The sequence below is a fragment of the Wasmannia auropunctata genome, unplaced genomic scaffold (genome assembly GCF_000956235.1).
Source record: "Wasmannia auropunctata unplaced genomic scaffold, wasmannia.A_1.0 LD335888.1, whole genome shotgun sequence".
Classification (NCBI taxonomy): domain Eukaryota; kingdom Metazoa; phylum Arthropoda; class Insecta; order Hymenoptera; family Formicidae; genus Wasmannia; species Wasmannia auropunctata.
In genome coordinates, this window is record NW_012027002.1 from 1,920,440 (window position 1) to 1,939,840 (window position 19,401).

At 41.2% G+C, this 19,401-nt stretch overlaps 1 protein-coding gene across 1 annotated transcript in view; it reads left to right on the forward strand.

Moving 5' to 3' along the window:
* The window catches only part of LOC105455683 (RNA-binding protein Musashi homolog Rbp6), a 645,795-nt gene that overhangs the window by 523,730 nt on the left and 102,664 nt on the right, over window positions 1-19,401 (forward strand). Inside the window, exon 7 of the mRNA XM_011699183.1 lies at window positions 5,067-5,115. Within this exon, the coding sequence (XP_011697485.1) occupies window positions 5,067-5,115 (49 nt within the window). The remainder of the gene's footprint in view (window positions 1-5,066; window positions 5,116-19,401) is intronic.

The window sequence follows — 19,401 nt, forward strand, 5'->3', positions numbered from 1 at the left end:
TATTTTGGCTATCTCTTTATTGTATATAATTGCGCGCCGGAAATTCGATCCAGGCGCATCCACGGCTGTTATTTTACAATGGAGCACCAATGAAGCGGATTATAGTAGACAATAATAATTTGCGCCCGCGATAATTGATAAATATATGCCTTTTTTTCGATAACTTCGAAAATAAAACGATACTTTTCTCAAATTAATAAATTAGATGAAATTTCGTTGACAAATGTCCAGCCGCGGAGGTGCGAGAGGTGACTCGCGAACGCGTTCCACTGGCCCCGTTTTACCCTTCTTTAAATTAGTCGGTCAAAGAAGAAATGGAAAGAGACGGAAAATTTAAAGTGAACGTCGGTACGATGAAGGGATGACGAGGGAAATGACACAGCTTTACCTCGGAGAGAGGAGAAAAGGTCTCGCGATATAAAGGGCGAGGGCAGTAAGACAGCAATCTACAGCTCGGTCCACCGAGAGCTGTAACACCAGCGGAATCGAACTTGTAATAAGGTACGTCTCGCCCACTCACCAGAACTCGATTGCTCTCCGGGGACGACGCCACCGACTCTTGTCTTCCCTTCGCTTCCTCTCCTCCTCCTCCTCCTCCTCCTCCTTCTTTTCCTCCTCTTCCTCCTCCTCTTCCTTCTCCTCGATAACCTTTCCGTACTACGTATTTTCCAGACTCACGTAAAGGGAGGAAGTTTAGGAAGTTACAAGGCCACTTCGCGTTACATTTTCCCGTTATCGCCATTTCCTTAAGGTTACACCGGCGTGTCTTCGGAATTTCAATCTGCGTGCAAACCAAGATTCTCTGCCCTTTCTTCCATTCTCGGCGGAATTATTCTTTCTTTCGGGAGAGGATACCGATTCCATTTGTCAAAAGTAGATTGGTACCCGGGAAAAGTACGTTCATTTTTTACGTCTTATCTGCGCGCGCGAGTTCCATGTTTCGAAAAGTTATTGCAGCCAAATAAACCAACTGCAACCGATGAGAAATATTTGTAGCTGCGCAACTTTTCAGGTGAATTATTTGTGTAATAGTTTTCTCTCTCGCGATAGATCTTTTTTGTTTATTACTTACAACAAAAACGAGAATATTAAATAAATATAAAATTACATAGATAAGAGTTACGATTCTTTTTTGTGAAGCATATTATTGATAAAATTATTGATAAACGATAAAAACAAATTACAACTGAAAATGTCCACAAACAAAACTTTTATTCCATATTATATGCATTATAAATATAATATATTCAATATATGTATATTATATACATATGTATTAAATATGTTTAAATATTTTATATCTGCTCTATAGAGTACATGCAGTTTACTGTATTTGCGAGAACATCGAGAAAATCTCAGTTTATTAAGGAAAATGATAATTTCAGGAATCATTGGAGAAGGAAAAAAATGAGAATTTATCGTGCATAAAATCAGCTCGCGCGTAAACGGCAGTAAAATAACAAGCGTTTTGTATAATATTCGCTTATCTCTCGCGCTCAACGTTACTGGTAATGCACCGTATGATAATTATATTAATTTATATAGAATCAATATTAAACACATCCGGGCAATATATTTTTAATGAAGTAAATACGTGGATGCATAATGTGCCGCGCGCTGAATATTACATATCGCAGGAAATAGATACGCGTAATGCAACGATACACGTGAAACCCGCAAAACTGCATTGCGACCCGCGATAATTATTCGAGATAATGAGGGAAATTCGTGATTGCCAGTTTGCGAGGGTCTCACCGCGCTAAAAAAGGGGGGGGGGAGGTGAGCCATTAGTGAATACATTTAGGCGAACGAGGTTTAACTATAGTTTCTCCTGGAAGAAGAATGAATTTCAGCTGTTAAAGCTCAAGGATTAAGATGAGAAGACACGTTGTTAAACTTGATAAAACGTAAAAGGCTTGCCAATTAAAAAAAAATAAAATATTGAAAGAGGCGGGCAAATGCAAAGATTCGAAGACACTTCCGTTTGAGTGAAATGCTAACGAAGTCGGGAGAGAAGGAAACCTCACGTATTTTTCTCACGTAGTGATCGAAATGGAGAAATCTCGTTCTTGATCGGTGCCATTGTCGCTGACGGCGACGCGAGAATGCGCAACATCGAACGAGAGAGAGAGAGAGAGAGAGAGAGAGAAAGAGAGAGGGAGAGGGAGAGAAAGACTCAAACTGATTCCGGCCGACCGGAGAATACATCAATAGGTATAACGGCCGCGACAAACACCGCGGCATTAAGGAATAATGAAAGGACATTCACACTTCGCGGGAGGACAGGATGGAAAGAGGTGTAGGTAACGACGGATGGCTCCTCCGATGGCGGCGGTCTTATCTTACGCCATGATGCCTCTTGCATTTTCATTAAAAGCCCGGCCTGTTCTCTCTCCTAGCGTTCTCGTTCCCGCCGCCGCGCCGCGCCGCCGCTGCTGTCAACCCCCTCGTAAAAGGCGTACTCGTCCCTCGAAAAACAAAAGTCGCAACAAATGTCAGCTAAGACACTCGATTCCCTTGGCATTTTTCCGCGACTTCCTCGCCGCTGCGACGCGATTGTCGCGCGCGCGAATTTCATTAAAATTTTATTACACAGCTAGACCAGAGTACGCGGCACCCGGAAACGTGACAAGCGTTATTACTGCGTGCTTAACACATTTTGCGTCTAACCAACCATTCATCAGTAAGCTAAATCAATCGACCAAATATTAATCAGAATTTTACCGATATTTTTATTCATGGATGTGCCAATCAAAATGTTAAGCTCATATAATTATTTTAAATCAGTCGCTACCGTTTGCGATTTCATCATCTCATTTAACTTATTTTGGATCGTTTCATTGAACGATTTAAAACAATCGTGCGTAATAAACTATAAATCCCGACACTTCATAAAGTATCTCGTCTTATTCCGTCAGGGAAGGATACTTGCCAGATTTAATTAATTAGAGAATCTTAAAATGTAAAAGTTCTATACATATGTATCTAAAACACGCAGAAGATATGAAACGCGCACATTTGGAAAATGCAGCGTTTATTGAGTTGTACACACGAGAGTTCATACGATTACTCAAACGTTGTGTCGTCGGGAGAAGAATATCGCTCGCCGTTCTAATGCTGCGGACCATCGATAGTTGTTGTCGCGTGAGAGAGCGGGAAGGAGCGAGATCGTGAAGCAACGAAGGGGGTATAAGGGTAATCTCTATTGTTTCTCCTGTCCTATAAATCCTACTAGCGCTTCCTACGCCTCTCCAGAGCTCCGCCGCTCGCGCTTCAACCTGCATGTACAGAGCCATCCGCCTTCTCTCCCCCTCCCCTCTCCTCTGCCACTTTCTACCGCCACCCCCCTCGTCTCAGCAACGTGCTCCGTAAATCTCTGACCAGCTGTGCTTTACGACACGTACGCGGTTCTCGTAAAGATACAAGAGATCTTATTCGTTATTTGACTGACGTCGCGCGTTGGAGCCGCTTAAAAATCAATCTCATCATCGCTATGCTTTGACGAGCAAATCTCTTCGATGATCGACTTGTAACACGGTTACTTAGTATAATTAGTTCCAAGGAGGACTAATCTTATTTAGTTAACATAAATATTGTCATCGTAAATATATCAAAAATTTTATAATAGCGAAACATGCGAAAGAGAAACTTGCGGTTTAGTTTTTAAGCCTCCACACTTGCGAGTCATAATGAAATTTTACGTTCCTATGTTTTATTATATTATAACTATAATTTGCATATTGATCCAATGAATATGGCTTAATTGAAGCCGAAACGTCTGGATCCGATTTAAAAATAGAATTGTTTTGGCTATCAACAACTTGCCTTTGGCTCTTTTGCCCTTGATTGTCCATTGTTTTAATTTAATTTATAGAGCCTAAATCGTTATTTTAGTTATAAATATTGTATTTCTGAATCTGTACTTTTAATATTTTAGTTAAGAAATTGACAGTTTTTTACTTGACTTGTAACACGTACTTAATATAGTAGTAGTTCTAATTGGAGGACTAATCTTATTTAGTTAGCACAAATATTTTGTACTTCTAAATCTCCATTATAATCTCTATATTTTTAATATTTTAGTTAAGAAGTGGACAGTTTTTTTTACTCCAGGCTATTAGCTGTACAGTGCTGATAATAATTTATGATAATATTGTGCGATTAACTCATGTAATAATTATACCATAGCCACATAATATTAATTTTACATATAATTAATAATTTATTTGTATATAGCGTAACCACGTCGCGTGAATTAATCATATCGTTTAGTAGATGATTAGAATGATTTTTAAAAAATTTCATTTCGATTTGCGGTAAAGGGTAATAAACAACAATTGATAAATGATTATACCAGAAGAAGATATTAATCCTATAGGCATTTAAATCTACCTACTCATTCTATTTGCGGATATATATTAGATACTTACCGTTAATACGAAATGATTTGTCAAAAGCATTTGCTATTCGGTATGCATACAATATTCTCTCCCATTCGTCACACTGAGATGAAGTTTCCTGGAAATATCTTTTATATATGTATCGCACGACATTTTCATAACGGCGTTTACGATTCCTGAGGCTTTGACAGGGGTGCTTTGCGCCCCTAACATGCCAAGAGGGGAGGTTCACTATGAGGTCTTATATCAAATATAGGTTACTTCGATCGTCAGTAAGCCGCTTAATTTATGACAGCGGCTTCAGCAAATAAGATGCTTTACTAAAGCTGCGCGTTTACCATACTCCTTATCCGGCAATATAACTCTAATTTGATCTCATCGTGAAACCGCGAACAATAAAGCCGCAAGCTCGAATTTAATTACAGCTTTTTACAATGAGCTGATCAATATAAAAAATAATTCAACGGAGATATATAAATTGACGAGTGCTAATAAGCGGTGTATAAATTAAATGAGATCGGCGGAATAATTCAAAACGTAATATTATACAAATTAAACTATCCAATCTAATTTTCACCTAACGACTTTAATTAGATTATATTGTAAATTATTTATTTTATTAAAATAATCTTTCTCTCTCTTACCAAGTCTCTTTTCACGTTTCAGATCGAAGATGCTATGCTGATGTTCGACAAGCAAACTAACAGGCATAGAGGTAAGTACCTTTTTATTCCTTCTTTAATGTCGCACACGTGATTACGAGAAAAATTGTCGCTGCAATTTTGCGGCGTGCAAATGTGTCAGAAATATATTCGAAACTATTCTGTTTAACGAGTCAATAATGTCGCCATTCCGCCGGCGAGGTAATTAACGAGCCGAGTTGAAGCTATAATTAGTAATCACGGTAAATCGCGAGCCGCGGTAAATACGGGGGAAGATAAATAACATAAATTTCGGGATATGTGCTGCCTACACAAATCGTGACGGTATTTTGCGAATTCATGGTACGCGGATCGATAGTCGCATAGAAGAACTTATAGCAAGGCATGAAGGAACCCGTGATTCAGGGAACGGAATAAAAAATAAAGGACACGTTAAGAAAAATAATCCTTACTGCGTTTAAAACCTCAAGATATTAAACGTTGCGCTATTTCGCACCCGCACACGTATATAGTTTTTCTGTACGCGCGCGATTTCATAAAAGTTTCTTACATCTAACGAAATGATTGATGGTCATAAATCTTGTTTTCCATTACTTGCAATTAATTTTTGAAACTGTGTATATAACTCTATATTTTTGTGTGGAAGATGAAAGGTTTGTTTAATTTAGCACGAGAAAAGCACAGTGCTAATAATTTGTAATAAAATATTTTCCTATTGTTACATGTGCGCGCGCGCGTGCGCGTGTGTAAAAATAATTGATGGAAAACAAAAGTCGTTTCCAGAAGGATTAATTTTTAATCAATCATCCAATAAGTTTCACAATTTATTAATTTGTTAATGCCGATTCAATCGATTGAAGTCATTTTCATTATAGGGATGTATTCTTATACAATAAACATCACGAAATTCTAATTACATTAACAATTCATTTAACGATCAATTCATTCTTCATTCTTCATTAGTCAATTTAGTCTTCATTCTTTACTCTTCAGTCTTTAAATTCTTCACTCTTTTCCTTATTTATATTCCTCACATTTTTACCAAAATTTGATGTAAAATTGGACAGTCATCAAGACTAAGAGCCTTCGACTTCAAATAAAATGTACGCGTCTAAGAAATTTTTACGCGGCACTTTGCTAACGCGGTTGGGATGGAAGAGGAGGAAAGGGAGGACGGGGGAGGGAGATGGAAACGTTATTGAGATCGCGCGAGGAGCGCATGCCCAATTGAAAATCGACTGGGCAGGGAAGAAGGGTGGAGAGATCGAGAGGTCGCGATGAATGAAATATCGCGGCAGCCGCGATAATATATAGGGCAGCTCGACTCTCAGCCGTTCTCCGCTGTCGAGAGCATAGCGGGAGTTTGCGATCGGCACAAGTCTGGATCCATTCACGTCGCCGCTCTAATAGGGTCGATAATCGTCAGCGATCGTGGTACCCCACCTCGCCGATAATCGGAGAGGGGCAAGAGGGAGTCCCTCTCTCTCTCCCTCTCTCTCTCTCTCTCTCTCTTTCTACCTACTATCTATCTTTTTTATCGATATCTACCACCTTTATAGCTGTCGTTTCTAGAGCGGAGGCGAGCGTCTGCTCGGGCCCCGATGATAGATTCTAATATCGCTTATGAAAAATAGGGGCAAATGGGATATGAGCTGGCTCCCTTCAGTGCCACAGGGGGTTCCACCTATCCCCGACTGTGAGTTGCCGAAGAGAGGCCGGGAGGGGCAAAGACGCGCTGAAGGTGCGTCGCGCATCGCGCGCGAACGACGTGGTAGGAGTGTTAGCTGAAATAGCGACGCCGGTGGATGAAGGACGGAGGAAGAAGGGTGAATGGAAGTGGAAGTGAGATAGGGGGGGCTCTTTCAAAGCCGCACGTAATCTCTCTCGTGATGACATCCAATACCGTTCCCCGTACGACGAGAGTCTGCAAACCTCAGACCTCTAGCTCGAGCTCGAGCTGCTATATATACCGTTTCTATCGCCGTCGTCGCTGTTGCTGCTGCTGTTGCTGTTGCTGCTATTACTGCTGCTGCTGCTGCTGCTGTTCACCGGTAGATTTCGCGATATGGTACTTCCGTACTCGGTCCCTGACCCCTAAGGAGATCATTTTCAGATTCTCCGGTAGACATACCGTGAGAAATTTCAAACGTAATACGCGCGGGAGCGACGAGCGATATTTATTACGCCGCACTTGATACTTTCGATCGGCCAGCCACGCGCTCTCGTGAGCGGAAACTCAGCATATGTATATATACACGTACATATATCTTCATGTTTATCAGAACATGTTCTGAAGACGCCTTACTTATAGGTATTTCGGCCATCTTTCGATTTCGGACTGTAAATTTTATCAGCAATAACGTATTTAACGATCTTACGATTTGTACGATTATATGAAACTATAATTGTGCGCTACATATTTCATAACGAATAAAATAAGTTCCTGAAATAAAGATTAATATATGCTGAGTTCGTTATAAGAGATTGATGCTCCTAATTTCTTGAAGAGTATAGATGGATGTAATATAATTTTTTAATGTAATTTTTAAACTGTGTAAACATATTGATGCAAGCTTGTATTTGAATAATATTGATCCGAATAATATTTAACAAGAGCTTCTTCATTACAGCTTTTTGAGAAAAGTCTAATTATTAATCTAATTACATATAACTTTACAATATCGATAATCACCTTCTTGCGATATTTATCTAGTTTTAAATTCGCTCCTCAGTGATTGTAATGCTTTCTTCGAGTACACTCGATTTCGATCTGCGTCCGATCGGCGTGGCGCGGCGCGTCTTCTCGAACGTCGCCATCGAATTACAAGGAGATCCTCAGACAATCTTCCGGGAGGTCTCTTTACGCTCAAATCCCCGAAGAGGCAGTCGGCTAGCGGCCGTCTTACCCCTCTGCCACCCGTCCCCCTACCACGTTGTGGAAGGAGAAAAGAGAACTCCGCCGAGAACAGCCCGGCAAGCGTTTCCGGACAATTTCGAGTCCCGATGGCTCCCGCAGCGAGCTATGATTTCCACGTGGATGGGCAGGCTGCGATTGCAGCAAAGCGAGCTTTCTCTCCCGTTCTTCTCCTTCTCTCTCTCTCTCTTACCGCGACGGGGAGAGACGCGTCTATAGCTTGGAGCGCGATTATCCAAGCTTCGCTGGCCAAAGGATTTTCCCTCCGCGGGACTCTTCTTCCCTCTCCCGCCCTCTCGCGCGAAGTCTACGTTTGCGAGAGGCGGTAAGGAGGTACCGGGCGCGTGTGTTCGTGCACGTGGCCTACACGTGTGAACTTGTACACACATCTTCCCCGCATGACGTTGAACATACGCCGATTCACACGGGATGCTCATAAGTTGTGATCATATTGCCTAGCGAGAGTATGTTCATACAGCTTCGACGTGGGGATATTCTGTGCGCGCGCACGTGTGTGTGTGTGTGTGTGTGTGTTATACGTATGTGTGTACACTGACCTGTATGTTCTTACTTGTTCGACGACAAGTCGGTCCTTCTGTCAGCCAGCGACGGTCCCCCTAAAAGGAGGACTCGCTTAGCCATGTATGAACACACGTCAAAGGGACGCTCTACTGTCGATCGTTTATTGGATCGTGTGCTCGCGTGCGCTTTGACGGTGGATTACCCGCGTTTGGCCTGTCGTCGTTTAAACGTCTCCGCCGGACGTCGCTTATGGAAATCGGAATGTCTTCCACGAACTAGAGGCAAAGGGACGGACTCTTGGAATATGTTGAGAAAGACTGCCGTTTCGTGAACCGGTGGAAACGGTCGAGCGGTCGCGCACGATTCCCGTCGTCGATAGACGATACGTCGTTTAACTTCTAACTAGACGGACTTTAACTCGCGAAAGAAAACTCGAACTATTCTAGGACTGTCCGGAAAATCTTGACTCACTTTACTATGTAAGCAAAGTGATTCTAACACGACAATCCTCTCCAAGTGTGCTTTCAAAATTATAAATATGTGTTATAAATTTTTGTCAATTCTCCAGAAGAACAAAATTAATAACTGTATATTACATTTTCCTAATATACTTACTTTTTTTTGTTACAAAATTTATTTTTCTGGCATTAAAGGAAATAACATTTCTCAACGATCCCTTGACAGTTCTCTCGTAATCACTGATTGCTCGTATGTTTAACCAGGCATTCTCGGTTTTGTGTCGAATTAGCATAAGAATCGCAGCTAACCCTGATTACACGCCGACGTGATCTTCGGCGAAGGTGGAAGGGAAAGAGAGACGGAGAGACGGAGGGGGTAAGAGAGATAAACAGCGAACGAGTCTCGCGTCATCGTAGTCCGAAGTTGGCCAAGTCCGCAATCTGCCGTTCCTGACGGCGTGCTCGAATAGATGCAATTACCCTAGCCGCGTTTCCTCTCCAGCGAGCGAGGAGAATTTCCGGGTGAAGTCTCAAGAGCGGCAAGTTCGCCAGTCAGCTAGCTGGGGCGGATGTGTGTTATGCCAGTTTGATGTAATCCGGCATCAGACGGTCCGGAACTCGGCTCTCTCTCCCTTTCCTCCCCCCTCTCTCTTTCTCCCTCTCTCTCTCTCTTTCTCTCTTTCTCTTTCTCTCATATCGCGCGCGTTTCTCGGGAGGATGAAGCGACTTGCGTGGCACGCGCGACGAATCTGACCAACTTCGATGCGTATGAATCCATCTCGACTATGCTTCGAATAGTTGCTTTCCACCTCCGTGGAAAGTTCCAGAGCGGTCCGAGATAGTTTCCCTCGACTGTTTCTACTAGCGCGCTCCGGCCGTTCTCGGTTGCGGAAGGAGAAGGGACACTATGTACGAGAACATGTAAGATCATGCCGTGCCATTCATGAGAGACGAGCCTTCAGGAGCAAACGCTCCGTGCGGAAAGACTGAATTGATCTCGATGGAAGTTCTGTCGCTTTCTGATTAGAGAAACGGAATGCATGTAATAACGCGCGTGCTTAACCTTTCATGTGCCGAATATTGCACTCCTGCGGAGCCACCACGACGGATATTTTGCTTGCAAAGGAAATTAAATTTCGTATTATTACATGTAACATTTAATTACATTTTACATATTTTATAAGTGATTTATTAGCAGTATATCCGAGGAATGTGCTACACACAAATATGCTACACTGTCAATTTTCCCACTTTTGTTTAATGCAAGCTACAGCTAATCAAATCTTTTCGGATTTGATATCAGTAATTCTATTTATTAACTGTTTGCTAAGATCTCATTAAATTACGAAGTAATGTAATAAACGTAATTTTCGACGATTATTTAGTACATTATGCGATTGAAATACATATAACATTTTGACAATGTGGATCAATTTTAATATTGACGGTCACATTTTTAAAAATGTTAATTGGTTCGCGTACGTACATAATTAATATGAGCGAGTTTTTGTCCTGATAATCGAATTGTCGAGATATATTTGAAGTTGAGAGGTTTCGTGCTTTTTTCGAGAAATACCGCAACGAGAATTTTCTTCCTCTCGAGCGGATTTCAGTCGAGCGAACAAACTCTACGGCGATGGCGTCTTTTGGGAACGGCCAGCAATGGCGTCGGGTATCTTCGCTTGCCGGCGGAATATCGGAGTAAGGTTTCGCGCGTCGCTACGAGTTTCGAAAAGTTCTTGGTGGAGAACTCGTCCGGCCGCGGCCTGGAAACTTCTGAACGATGGATGGTTCCGGGTCGTGGAAGTTACGTAAAGGATCACAAACGCGCAGCAGAGCGTCGAGTACGTCTGAATGTGCCATCGGTCTTGGCCGAGCTGGTCTTATCAGGGCTCTCTCATCCTGGGATTACCGGAAACGGTCGATTTGTCACGAATTCAGCGATCTTTCTCGCCATCGACTGCAAGATCTGATCAACGAGTTATAAGGTGTATCGTGTGTCTGACCTGCTTCGTTCTATTTCTACTGCTTTGTAACCGCTTTCTACGTCATTAATGTATAATACAATTGCGCAGTTTACTATTATGTACAATAAATTGTTCCACTTATGTACAATAATTGTTCCACTGCATTTGATAATTCATACTGTTGTCGCTGTATTCCATTTTTAGAGACCAATTATTTATTTATTTAAAATTAAATTATTATTAGTGTTTTTTCTCGTATATTGTTATTGCTTTCGTTATTCTTTCTTTAACATTTGTCATTTATATTCATATTATAATAAAAAAACAACATACACTAAGAGAAAAAAATGATTATAATTATCATAATGTATAGTCATTTTCGACGCCAACTATATATTTGTTTGGTAGAACTATAAATATAATTATTACTAAAATTATAAAAATAATAACTATAAAATTGAAACTCCTAACCAGCTCCTAATTATTTTACCATGCAATTATATTGTAGTTGCAAATATCAAACACTTTTCTCTCAGTGTAATATTTAAAATTATAATTTTTTTATTTGATTTTTCTGCATCTCGCACGCGTATAATATCGTCACCATGATAGTCAATCACCTCGCCATCGACTGTTCAATCGGTCGCGGACTATAAGCGGACACGCTCGGCAGCTCCGGCGACTGGAACATCGTCACACGTAGCGGAAGGGTTAGAGAACACGGTTGCTGATCTTTATCGAGGAGATGGCGAGCGATTTTCCGGTACGGTTCCGCCGCGGCGCGTAAAGTTCCCCGGGCAAATCTCGGTATAAAAGGAAACCGGAACCGGGAGGATAGGGAAAGACGTTCTATCCATTCCATTATAGGAATCTCGGGGCGCGGCAAGCATCGACACGCTCCAATTGTCACCTGCATTACGGCGCTACACTCCAAGTGGAGAATTCCACCGGCGACGACGACGGTGGCGGAGACTCTAAAATATTGAAACGCGTACGTCGTTCCCGGTACTTTGCTTCCGCCCTCAACCGTGCTTCATCTTCGACCCTGGCTCTTCCGCCACGCGAGCCCCGTCGTCTTCTCTTCGTTCTCTTCATTCAGAGAGAGACTTCGTCGACTTAAACAACTGCACCTCGGCCGAGCTGGCAGACGCGAAGAAATTTCCGTCGATTTCGATATCTTCGCCGTTTTTATTCTTGAATGCATTCCTGGAACTTTCCTTCGCGTTTGCGAATAGAATTTTACGCGGGGCCCATGCAAAGCGATACTTGGAATATATTTCGAACGATGTTATAAATGGAAAACATATTTGGTATTGAAAGGAAAAGAAAAAATATTTTAATTTTCAATTTGTTTCATTTTGCTTTTGAGTTAGAAAAATATTTTTTAAATTTATATTGTCTAATCATTTTCCGAGGTACGCGACTAAATTATTTTTTATTTGGTATATATATATTGATTTATAACAATACATAAAATATATAATTTAGCTAATAATACTAAAATGAAAAAAAATAGAAAAGAAATTTTATATTATCAAACGATCTATTATAGAAAAATTATGATAAATGTTAAATGTGCGTATGTTATAATATGCAATCAACCGATATTTATTTTTTTGACATATTAAAATTTGCAAAAGCTTTATTAATTGTTTTCATCAATTTTGACGATTATTGCAAAGGCAGATACAATTTAGTAATACTAAAATGGAAAGTAAAATAAAAAAGAAATTTTGTATTATCAAATGTATTATAGGAAAATTATGTTAAATATATTGTTAATACAATCAACCAATATTTATTTTCTCGATATATTAAAATTTTCGGAAAATCTGTTGGTGTTTTCATCAATTTTCACGATCATTGCAGTACTGAACATTTTAAGAAATTATCTGAAATGCCCTGTTGCGAATCTTTTTCTATACTTTTGATTTTTACTCTTCTATTAAAATCTCACTTTAAGCAGAATTAACGTTGCACTCGATTGGAGATATCGATACGGTTTACGTTTCTTCATTTTCTCCCTTATACTTTTTTCTATACAACGTACAGGTCGATTTCCAACGCGATACACAATGGTCTCATATAAGCGTACATACTTATTATCGAATCTGCTTCGTTTCGTGGATAATCCCGGATTCCACGGATGTGGAAGAGCTTTCCGTCCCGCGCTCGTTTGTTCCCATTCTGCTGGCGTTTTCTCTTCCGCTTGCTTTCTCCGGTACGATACGTGCAGTTTCTGCTCGCGATTGAATTGGGCCTTGCGATTTTGCGAATCCATCTTGAATCGAGAACCGACCACCGCTGACACGCTTTCACAGATACGTATAGAAGAGGGATTCAGAGTGGGATTGTAAGGAGTGCGGAGAAAGAGAAATAAAGCGCCCTTAGAAACACCGTGGAAACCGTAAGAAATCATTACTCTTTTTCTTTCGGGGAACTTCCAATTTTTAACTCTCTCCGCTTGATAACTAAACCTTTTAATTAGTAGCTCTGTTAAAATAAAGTTCATTTGAAAATAAATAAGATTTTGTTGTCCGTCTGTACCTCTCTGAAGTTTAATTCGAGGATTTCAAATTCTCCGCCTTGACATTTGTTAAAGAACAACACTACGAAGTTCGAGATAATTTCAACGGAGAGGTCCTGTATATACGGACCGTTTGTCAAGATAAGACTGCATATCGCGCGAGACTTCGTAAAGATAAGAATGCGAAATGATAATCGCGCGTTAAGAGGAACGCGAGACTTCGTCGTCGCTTTCGCGACGACGGAGGAGATCGCGATACCTACGGGAAAAGAACGAGTGGATCGGCTCGTCCAAGCGTGAAGCACGAAGTGTCTCTCTCTCTCTCTCTCCCCCCGCCCGCCCGTCTACTCTTCACCAGCCCTTTTTCTCGCTCTTTGCTTCTTTACATTTTTTCACCCCCTCTGTCTGTGTACGCTTCTTCAAAATGCTGATCTCATCAGAGACAACTTGACCCCTTCGACTCGTTCGTGCTTCGACGAGCTTAATTCCTGTCGCTTTGGTGTCCTTGCATACTCTCCCCCCTCCCTCACTGCCCCCTCGTCTCCTCCTTCCCTAAACTCCGTCATCGGAGAATCTTTCGTCTGTAGGGGAGAATTTAAAATTCAAACGTAAGTGGCTCTCTCGAGTCGTCGTCGTCGTCGTCGCCGCCGTCATCACCGTCGTCGTCGTCGTCGTCGTCGTCGTCGTCGTCGTTGACGTCGACGCCATCGTTCCGCATCACGCGCATCTCTCTTTCTCTTTCTCTTCCCCCCCTCCTCTTTATCTTCTCTCTCTCTCTCTCTCTCTCTGCAACCTTGCGCACCCTCGAGGCAACGGTCGTTCCAGATGCATGCATTTCGAGTTGCAACTCCCTGGCGTGGCTTGTGCGAAGCGAGCGCTCGAACGGAAGGAGGATGATCGACGGGTAAAACGCGGCTGTACATTATCAAAGTGGATAGAAATGCCGCTTGCAATGGAAGGAAACCGCCAGGTTACGCTCCGTGACTTCAAAGTAACACGCTCTTATACATGCTCTTTTGTATATTAATCTGAAACGTTGCGCTACTACACAGATTGTTTTTTTGCGACTCAACTTTTTAGAATAATAAAAAAATAATGTATTCTATTATTCATCTCTGTGACATGTTATGAATGTACAAAAAACGATGTCTTAATCGTGAGTACAAAGCGTTATACATTTTTACTTTTTACATTATCTTCCGGAAGCTGCATTGCAATAGAATATAAAAATTATGATTATATTATTTTAATCAAAGTATTATTTTATTTAGATAAAAAATAGTTTTTTGAGATTTTTATTTAAAAATGTTTACATGAACAATCTTCCTTTCTAGGCAAAATTTTAAATAGAGACATATTAAATATTTATTTTTGTATAATAAACAAGAATAAATTAATCTTTTGGAATAAAAATTGGATTGTATCGTACTAGTATTGTGTGAAAAATCCTGTCGACTTGAATAATCTTTAATTATTCGCAAAAACGAGGAAAAAAATAACGAGACAGGGAGCGAGATAGATAGAGAGAGAGAGAGTGGGCGAAATGTCGTACAACGTTGCATTCTAGATCCACGTCGTCGTTGGATGCGTCTCTCGTCAAGTTTGAGTTACGAAACAATGAATATTCATTAATCTCCGGGACACCGCGGTTGCGAGAGCGCGAGTGCGCTTCCGGCGCACCTACGTCGGGATTTCCGCGCGTCGACGGAGGCACACCGTTATCGGGAATGTCGTTCGCATCCTCCTTCCCTCCTCTCTTCCCTAACGTTTCTCCAATAGCTAATTTAAGAGCACTAACTAATACTCCGGGCGCCCGGAATAAACCCCCGCGATGATTCTCAATCGATCGATAAAAGGAGGAAATATTCGCCGGCATTTAATGGGAAATTATATCGAATTAATTAACTGTATATTGAATTCTGATATTTATAATGAATGCAGATTTATGCTTTAAAGAAGTTTAGAACTGCCTAGCTTACCGATTCCTTACCTATTATGTATGTTAAAACGTAAATATATCTTTTTATAAAATAAAACTCTCGTACAAACCGTAAATAATCACACGGAGAAATACAGGAATATTCTACACACGTAGAGAGTACATATTTTTCGTGTTATTTGTTCGTATTATATCTGATTAAAAGAGGCGCGTATATTGTTCGTAGTTTGTGAAAAAGAGCCTTTTAATCTTTTGATCTACGATATTTTTACCCGGATTCAACTTTTTAAAGTCCCGATTTGAATACAATAATTTAGCTGAAAAAAGTACTTTTGTATGTAGTGGAAAAAGTATCTGTAGAGAGATAAAATCCCTCGTGTGCAATTAGAAAATTGTAAATTGCAAAAATAAAGAGAAATGCGACGTTTGATGTATTTCTCGAGGTCTTAAGCTGCAGAACATCATGATATTATTCTGCAATATTCTATTGTATGCAGTGACGCAAACGGTCTATCTGTCGTATACTAAAACGCGCTCCATACATTTAAATAACATCGTCTCGTGCACTCGACAAAGTGCGATTTATTCTTGTTTGAAAAAAAGGACGCTGAAGATAACGATCAGTCTGCCGAAGACGATTGAATCAATAAAACTGGAAATTCTCTCTCTCTCTCTCTCTCTCTCTCTCTTTCTCTCGAATGTGAGAATATCAAGCGTGTCTTGTCCGATAAATAAGCTCTATAACGTTGTTCAGTAATTTAGCTCTTCATACGAGTATTATGTATGGATAACATGCAAAATTGAACAAAGTAAACTTTATACGTTGATACATATTTGGATATGTAAACGCAATTCCCACAATTTTCATAACTTTTGAAATTAATTCGACAAGCTTTTAATCTTTTGTAATTAGCATGAAAGAGAGTTATTTATCCAGAAAAAGACAGAATAAAAACATTTTTAATACAAAGAGAGAGAAAGAGGAGGAAGGGAGAGAAAGAAAGAAAGAAATTTTTGCGGAAAATTGTTCTAATTTTTTACTCTCTCTTTCTCTCTCTCTCTCTTTCTCTCTCTCTCTCTCTATTCATCTATCTATCTGTCTATTTATCTCTATCTTTCTCATTATCATTGCTAATAATGCTTCAACGAGACGGCAAGCGAATTGTGAACTCTCTCACACACTCTAGTGTTCCGATGATTGGCATACTTGACCGATCGCATTTCACATTTAAACGCTTCGCACTGTCAAACGTGTGAATCACCCTACAGCCTCATCCCTGCTGGCTATTCCGAGGGTAGATTGCACGCGACCACGCCAAATGCAACCCGTTTAATACCGCTGAGTAGTCGGAGTGCAGGTTGATGGTGATTACGCAGGATGGCCCTAGAAACCGCACGTTTTCCACTATGCAAGATTCCTTGGAGAATCGATTTATTTCGCGAGTACCATGGTATAATGCCATCGTTCTTTTATAGCATTGATTCACAATTTTAGCGCTATTGAAGCAATTTGTTCGTGAAAAATTATATTATACTAATAAAAATTATAAAAATTGTGATTCGAGAAAATTTAAAACATTTTTTTTAAGACTTTTTAAATATTATAAATTTTTTATTATTTCTATATCCTATAAAATTGTCAAGTTTCTCCAACCTTCTAAAACTTTCCTAAAACTCTAAACTGTTAAATTTAACAGATACCCTCTTCACAAGTTATAACAATAATGTTGGAAAAGTATTTTAATGCTGACAGAGTGCAATCCCATTATTACTAATTCCTCTTTGTAATGCTCCTCCCGTCTCATAAATCTCGCGCACAAAAGAATTAAAATCAAGCTCAGCTGAAATTAATTGAGGCCCCTTGCCACTGTTTGCTTCCCCGAAATCCTTTATTCTATCCTTTAATTTCCAATAGCCGATAACTAAAAATACCGTTGAAGAGATTACACGATAATAATCGTCATTATTCCGAGCTTAGCTTCCAGCGTTCGTAATTCAATATATAAAATTTGGGTCGAAAAGCTCGAAGTGCTTTCGCATAATATGCAACACGAGCCAAGACGGTACTAGCCAGAGGGGGGACGAAATGAATCGCGAATAAGAGAGAGCAAAGGCGAGCACCTGTAGCGACCGCCGCCGCGGCGACCGATGACTCTATTATGCGCGGGTGCTCCGGCAGCACCGGCCATTATTCATCCCTCTCGGAGTCATACGCGAGTCGAGTATTCGAAATACGGGGAAGATGAATGGTGGGAGCCGCCGTCGCCGTCGGCGGGGGCGCGACGCGTCAGGGGAGGCGGGAGTGAGCAGCAATAACCAGGGGATTAAAAGAGAATTAAAAGTGTCGGCCGCGCATCTGTGTCAAGCGCAGAAAGGGCAGAATCATCCGTCGCGACCGGGATATCGAGGCGACCGCGGTAGCGAATGAAAAGAGGGGTTGGAAGGGGGGTAAGGGGACGAGTAAACAAGCGGAACTTCCTGTCCGCCCCCTTCTCCTCCCCCGCACTCCGTCTCCGCGTGTGTACACGTTCCCCTTTTTGCCCGTTACGCATCGAGTCCTTTAGCTTGGCGACGCCGCATGATTTATCTCGCTTTTCGTCCGATTGGTTCTTCCGCTGAAATAATTACCGGCTCTTTTCGACATGTAGTTATTCCGACGTAATTCGTTTAACTCCGGCGAATACGGCGAAACGAATCCCCCGATATGCCGGTGGTGCACGCGCAGTGCACAACCGAATGGGATTTATCTATTGTTCCAAGCAGATCTATTACTAGTTTACTGAATTGCCAGTTACTGATTCGGGAGTCAAAACACTGGATTTTATCGAAACAGCAGCTGCCTTTGTAACTCTCGCAGACAATAACAAAATCGCGATTTTGTAGGAGGAACATTGAAGATTTTACGTGTACATGCGATATTAAAAATTTAAGTACTTCGAGCAATCGGGTATTCGATAGTACAGATAAATAAAACAGTTAATTAAGTGAATTTTGTATAAGATACGGTTTCTATATCCCGTCAAGACGTTTAAATCAAGTATTACGTTCAAAATAGTTCAATGAAAATTTTACTACCGACAGGGAATACCGAGAGATTTATGCCGTTCAAGAAAAAAACGCGCCGCTCAATCTCTTATCTCTCGTTTCTTCAATCTGCAAATACCTATCGCATCTTTCCCTCATCGCTCCACCGCGTATCATCGTTTCATTACGATGAGTTTCGCGGGTATGGTATACCAATGCGATGCCTAACTGTCTGCGACGCGTCCTCACCTCGAAATGAAAGCAATATACGACGGCAGTTCAATCATTTCCAGCTTATAGAGCTCCATCCCCCGCGGGATTGGATTTTCCCGATACTTGATATTTTGCAATAGGAACGTCGGCGCGTTGTGGCCCCCGCAGCTACGCATGCTATTTCCATTTATTATCGAATTGCCATACGCCGCGTACAGTTAAGCCGGATTCGCGGGGAGTGATTTATTATTCGCGTTTGTTCCGCCGCCGTATCGATTCTTGCGCATAATTAACGTGGAAGGCTTTTAGAAAACCGCGCGGCGGGCGATCATGTCGGACGACTCTCTCGTCGAGTATAGAGTGCAAATTATCGTCGTGACGGAATAACTGCACGATCAGATGCTCGGCGTGATCCTGCGCGAGGCAAATCATATTCCCCGCATGTGTAATGCGCCGAGTCAGCGTTTTTTTTCTGATATAGCTCTTCTCTCACTCATGCCTTTTTCTCTCACCTTCTTTTTCTCTTTACTCTCTCTCTCTCTCTCTCTCTCTCTCTCTCTCTCTCTCTCTCTCTCTTTCGCTCTCCATCAGAAAACAGCCAGGCCAGAAGTTGCGCAAACTCGTAGAGGGTCGTATTTGCTGGAAGGCCGGGTATTGCGAGTGACAGCTGGCTGTTCATTATTCCTGGATTACCAGACTGGCGCACGAGGGTGAAAGCGAGATGGAGAGAAGAGCGAGGATTGGAGAATACGAGAGAGAGAGAGAGAGAGAGAGA